The sequence below is a fragment of the Penaeus monodon genome, chromosome 26, assembly GCF_015228065.2.
Source record: "Penaeus monodon isolate SGIC_2016 chromosome 26, NSTDA_Pmon_1, whole genome shotgun sequence".
In the NCBI taxonomy this organism is placed as follows: Eukaryota; Metazoa; Arthropoda; class Malacostraca; order Decapoda; family Penaeidae; genus Penaeus; species Penaeus monodon.
Window position 1 is genome coordinate 531,719 of NC_051411.1, and position 6,361 is coordinate 538,079.

Below are 6,361 nucleotides of genomic sequence, written 5' to 3' on the forward strand. Positions count from 1 at the left end.
CAGCCCCCTTAAACCCGAAGACGCATCAGTATTTGTTGCTTGCCTAGGCTCTATCCTGCCGGAACATATGAGGTGAAGATTTTGTAGACCCCAGATTTCCTGATATGTAACATGTATTCCTTATCTATCAGAACCTATATCGTAGCTGTGCTTCATTTGGGAAGGAAATTAGTGCTAGATTCGTTCTAAACATGACGAAAACTTATGGAAAATATATTTTTTCATCGGAAAATAGGTGTTAGACGTCATTTCCAAATTTACCATTTGTTTTCTTCATTAAAATATTAATTATACAACCTTGGTGTAATACAGCGCCAGTGAAATATAATAGAGTGTCCTTAAACCTAGGTGAATGTATTGCGGGTGCAACAAAGAAAACTAATACTTTATATGGTAAACTATTATATTTTACAGTGATTCGTCTTTTCCTAATATTTAGTGCAATAAGATATACAAACACACACACACACACACACACACACACACACACATATATATATATATATATATATATATATATATATATATATATATATATATATATATATATATATATATATGAAACTTCGTACAAAAAATAAGAAAATAAAGTATCATTTTCCAGAGCAAATAATTAAGTACTACAGTAACTTACACAGCTAAAGACTAATTAAATTTGATACCCGAGAACAACACCGCCTTGCCAGACCTGCCAGCCATCCTCACTATTGTTCATTCTAGATTTCCATCAAAAAACGAACGTATATTGTTTTCGAAATCGCTTCAACTCATACCAGATGACTTGCTGTGCTACACTATACAAAATAAAGAATACGACCACAGCGCATGACGTCATCAGAACAAACTCCAAGAGATGGTGCTGAGAACCGTATTTCAACTAGCGTTTAGCAGACGACGCACGTTTTGGTGAAAAAGTGCTTCAATTTGTACCTTTGAGAGTGATTTGTTTTTAGAATAGCATATTTCTTCTAAAAGTAATGAACATAGTCGATGAAAAAATATCCGTTGCATAAAGTAAATGAGGTGTACAAAGGGTGGTTTATAGACGAATTTTTGGGCCATTTTAATTTCACATCCCTTGTGCTCATTACATAGCTCATGGCCAATCGCAGCCAATCTCTTACTAATGCAATAAATTATTAACCCAATCACCCCGGATTTATGTTCTGTCCCTTGTAGGTTTTTGTGAATTTTGTTACATACAGATGGCTCCACATGTGCTCAGCCTCCAAGGAGTCTATCAGTAGGCCATACTGACTGATCTTGATTTCCCCATTCCTTGAATTGGCGGGAAAATGCGTTTTTCCTTTTAATACAATTGATATCAATACTGTTATTATTGTTATTGATGTTATGATTATTGAAGTATTATTAAAATCTTGTTAACATTTAAGACAATGAAATAATGCAAAAGATCCTTTCCAAAAGTCAAGGAAAAGGGTAAACAGGTGAGAAAGGTAGGACTAATAAGTGACCCCTTGATGACTAAGCACTTGTAGAGCCATCTATGTGTGAATACAATAAATAAACCTGTGTTACAGTGGGCATGGCATCTATTCTTGCCAAACGTGGCGATTGGGTTAATGTATTTCTGTATTTTGACATATAAAATTATACCGAAATACTTATTTGTTAAATGTCCATTCCTTATGTGTGATATGTCCTATTTTATTGTATACGCACTATTTTTAATTGGACACACTTGCTCCATCCATACTTGCGAATGCACAGCCATCTATCGGCAGATTTGACAATTCTGTCTCGCAGTACCCATTGCTCGTTCCAAAAGTCAAGTACAGTGAAGTACAGTGCCTAATGTGTTTCCTATATTTTCCCCATTATCCCGGTGAACACGATCTCTTCCTGAAATTGTTACGATCTTGGGGATAACACCAAATTCAGTGGAATACATTAAACGTGTTCCAGCTACAGAACTTTGTCAGCCAAACTCACTTCACCGAAAAGGTAAACTCAATTTACACCTTTAAATGAACAGTAATGATGATCGGGAGGTGTGTTCTGGGAAATATGGCGATCAGGAAGGGGTCCGGGGGCGGATCTCCCGAGGAGAGGAAGATTTATGTTTCATACGATCTTTATTGTAGTTTGAGCATTTATGGGAGTTCATTCGCCCGTTTGGGGCTCCTCCCCACCTCACAGTCAGGGAGGGTTGGGCGTAAAGGAAGGTTAAAGTTTTTTTTTTTTGTTTGTTTGTGCACCTCAGAATTTAGATATTGTAGAATCAGTGCACAGAACCCGTCAGACGGTCCTGTTGTCAACATATACTTTCCTCTTATATTCTAACATTACTAAATTGCCCTGATTCTACAATAACTAATTTCTAAGTTGCACTATTAGTTGCTTGTAACTGCAGAGCTTAAATCACCACTATATTGGCAAGCTGCTCAAATCTCCACAACAAAAATAGATTCATATAGTTATGGACTAATGTTATATAGCATTATTCTGTGACAAATATGATTTTATTTTTGTCTAATATCATCCTCCATGTTACCTGCCAAATCCTCTTACTCCCCGTGTCGAAATTTCGACACGGGGAGTTGAGGACGTACACGATCTCGATACCGCGGGGGAGGAGTCACTTTGCCCTTTTGTCTTTGATTGTTCCTAATTATGCTCTTACTGTGACTTTTCGTATGTTAGTAAATGCGATCGTGGTGCGGATCCCTTCCTTAATCCTCCCAGCAGTGGAATGACGTCCATGACAATCCGTTCCCATAATCTATGTTCAGAGTCGACTCTTCGGGCAAGCGTGGCTTATGATGTATTTGCTTTTGTGTGTTTTTGCGTGCCAAGTTGGCTTGTGTATTATGAGTCGCCAATCCTTCTATCTTGTGTACTCTTTTTCAGAGTTATTCCACTTCATTACATCAAAAATATGTCTCAGACCGTGGTTTGTTATATAACGATTTTTCAAGATTTTTTTTTTTTTTTTTTTTTTTTTTTTTTTTTTTTTTTGTGCGTGTGTACCCACTAAGAGATGAGAATATACTCTGTGCAACTACCTGTACCCAATTTCCTCGCATGAAGTTTGATGAAATGCAGCTGACAGTAACAAGAGAAACAGCTGGTTATATTCTAAGATATAGTTATATTAGGAATTAAAGACGAAAGTGAGTCTAGAAAATAGTTAGCCCTTTATCTCGGTTCCTTTACAATCCCATGAGGCACATGCAAATAAGGCCGATATAGCTTATACATCAGTGGGAAGAGACAAAGGCTTTCTGAAGGGGATACTCTGCGCTCACTTCTCGGCGCTGTTGTCGGCGTACGAGTCGGAGAAGTAGCCTCGGAGGGCGGGGCGCCGAACGCGGTTTCCGGCGGAGTAGCCGGCGGGGAACGAGAAGTCTCGCTCCAGCAGGCGAGTCAGCGGGGCGGCCGGCGTGGACAAAGCCAGTTTCCACGGCGGGTTGAGGTGCAGTCCCAACCTGAATGAAACGAGTTTCCAGCTCACGACGAGGAGCAGCAACAGCTTGTAGCTGGACGAAACGGGGAGGAGCTTGAGCGGCCTCCACTTGCACGAAACGCGTTTCTACTTCGCGACGAGGAGCAGGAATGGCTCCTGCATGGACGAAACGCGTTTCCGCTTCGTAAGGTGCAGGGGCAGCTTCTACTTGGACAAAACGGGTTTCCACTTCGGGCTGGGAAACGGGGACTTGGACGAAACGCGTTTCCACCTCGCGGCGAGGAGGAGGAACGGCCTCTACTTCGACGAAACGCGTTTCCACCTCGCGGCGAGGAGGAGGAACGGCCTCTACTTCGACGAAACGCGTTTCTACTTGAGGCTGTGGAGCAGGAGCCTGAACGAAGCGCGTCTTCACCTCAGGCTGAGGAGCAGGAACGGCTCCCACTTGAACGAAACGAGTTTCCACTTGTCTCCGAGGAGCAGCTTGGACGAGGCGAGTTCGAGTGGCGGTCTCGGCCTGAGCAAGGCGGGGTCGGGCAACAGACGTGGCAGCCGGACCCAAGCGTGGTCGCACCGTGGCTTTCGCTGCAGGAGCGGTGGTCACCCGGCGAGTGTTCGCGGCGTCACCAGAGGCTTCCTCGTCGTCGGAAATGACCTCCTTCTCGACGTCCAGCTCCGAGTCAGGTTGCCTTTGGAGGGACAGGCCCAGGCGGCCAGCCTCGACCTTGACGCGTACTTCCTTTCCTTCGTCGTTAACGTAACTGAAAAAGATACCGCCGTCATAGTAAAGGCTGCAAACTCATTTTGGAAACCTGTTAATCTTCCGAGCGAGAGAATGGGTAAAGGGTGAGGAAAAGGGAAATGTATTAATCAGTGTGAAGACAGATAGATAGAGAAGGAGAAAGGCATAAAACTTACGTGTACTTGAGGTCGACGTCCCTGGCCCGGTCCGCCCCGATTAGGGAGGTGCGGCAAGATGCCACGCCCACCAGCGCCATCAGCACCAGCTAAAAGTAAGAAACCATATCAGTTTCTACCTTACCGCATAGAGCTCAGTGGGCTGTACTGTAAAAAAACAAGAGGCAGGCAATACCCGACTCTGCCGGACGATTCCCTAGTTGGTACCCTAAGACCTTCTTTCCCTTTACCTGCAGTTGTCAACTCCAAATTTCATTCAGTTTCTGTGCCACAAAATTCCGCTTTCAGTTTCGCGGATGTCAGGCGACCGTGGAAAGTGTCGAGAACAATGGCACCCATCACCAAAATAATCACATATAGCAGGTAAGATCAATAATGACAGCTATAGTTGCCATATCAAGAATAATTTTTAAAAGTAATAAAGCGTGCCTATCCTATTTAGAATAAGTAACTTAGCTCCTTAGTGAAGAATGACATGTGCAACCGAACGAAGCTTGGCATTTGCGACTCCAGGCCTCTTGCTCCGGCAAAGGCCAAAATCTTCGTAATGTATATTGGGCATCATAGTGCTTGGACTAGTTCTTGATTTTAGGATAAATTACTAGGGACATCAGAAACCTCCGTCATGTTAGAATATATGCAATTAAAATTTACTCGCCATAAGTGGAGGCTATGGCGGTCGCTAGACGACGTTCTCCTGTTGTAGAGTTTTGCCGAGGTCATTAGAATTCACAAAATTGTTATTTACTTGATTATAACGTAATTTATCGTCCCAATTAGCATATTTACAATACATTCCATGATCTTTCTAGGTATTCTAGCTTATCTATAACTAAAGTCAGATTCTGGTAGTTCTGGAATTATTTAAATTAGCCTTGTGAAATTATGAAATTACAAAAGATTTAAAGATTTAAAGGTATCTACTTTGTTTCAGAAATAGCAGCAGCAGTAGATCAAATGGCCTGTCTGGAAGATCTTGATCTTCTTGCTTCAGGCCAACATAACATACCAAGAACATGCATCATTGACAGAATTGATATATATACATATATGTACATGCATATATGTGTGTGTGTTTGTTTGTTTGTTGTTTGTTTGTTTGTTTGTTTGTGTGTGTGTGTGTGTGATTTATACATGTTTCTGTATACATACATAACCAGTATGTATGTATACATACAGGTTATACATACATATATGTATATACATATATGTATATATTTTTTCTTTTCTTCTGAGGTAGTTTACTATAATAAGGGGACGATGAATGGTTTTGCTTGTCAAATTCTGGAATATGGAGTTTGTTTTAAGGATCACCTGGACCACCTACGTACAGCTTTTGACAACACTTCGATGGATGCCCACTAACAGCTTCCAGTTAGCCATTGCTGACAATTCTGATGTGTCACAGCAACTTATGAGCAATAAACAATGAAAATATCGCTGTCTCCTTTATTAAGGATGTCGTACCGAAAGTGTTTCGTGGTAAACTCGGCTTATTTTTGTTAACGTTAGCCCATCGAAGCCTCGTTAGGCGATCGCCAGCCCTTTACCGAAACGTTTATAGTTCGACCCTATATTTTATGAATTTGCTTATATCATTATGCTTACGAAGAATCATCCGACAGATCTTTCTACTGGAAATGAAACAGCTCTGCTGGTTCAGATATCGAGGAAGGTACTTACGAATTTCATACTGAAGATGAGAGAGGAAAACCTTGCGTGACTTTGCGTGGCGCCGCTTCACCGCTGACTGCTACACGGACGCCGTCGCCGCCCCTTATATACACCAAACTATCCTTGCTTCATTGCTTTGAGGGTATTCCTTCTTTTTTGAGTCAGCGCTTCTCAGCACCGCTACGTCTGTCCCCCGAAAGGTTACCTGGGCAGCAAAGCATCAGTGCGGAGGCGTTCAAAGGTCAATTGTTTATTGTTCCCGCCACAAAATGTTGATATATGCACGTAAGGAGCAGCTTGTTTTTACCACAGTTTTTTTCTTGTTCGTTCCGACTGTACCGG

At 41.9% G+C, this 6,361-nt stretch overlaps 1 protein-coding gene across 1 annotated transcript; it reads right to left on the reverse strand.

Moving 5' to 3' along the window:
* Nucleotides 1-2,995: 2,995 nt before the first annotated feature.
* Nucleotides 2,996-6,084, reverse strand: LOC119589716 (translation initiation factor IF-2-like). Its single transcript, XM_037938300.1, is given in 4 exon segments — nt 2,996-3,401; nt 3,403-4,188; nt 4,346-4,434; nt 6,029-6,084. Coding segments are annotated over 4 exon segments (1,020 nt in total). The 5' UTR covers nt 6,038-6,084; the 3' UTR covers nt 2,996-3,265.
* Between the last annotated feature and the right edge of the window lie 277 nt (nt 6,085-6,361).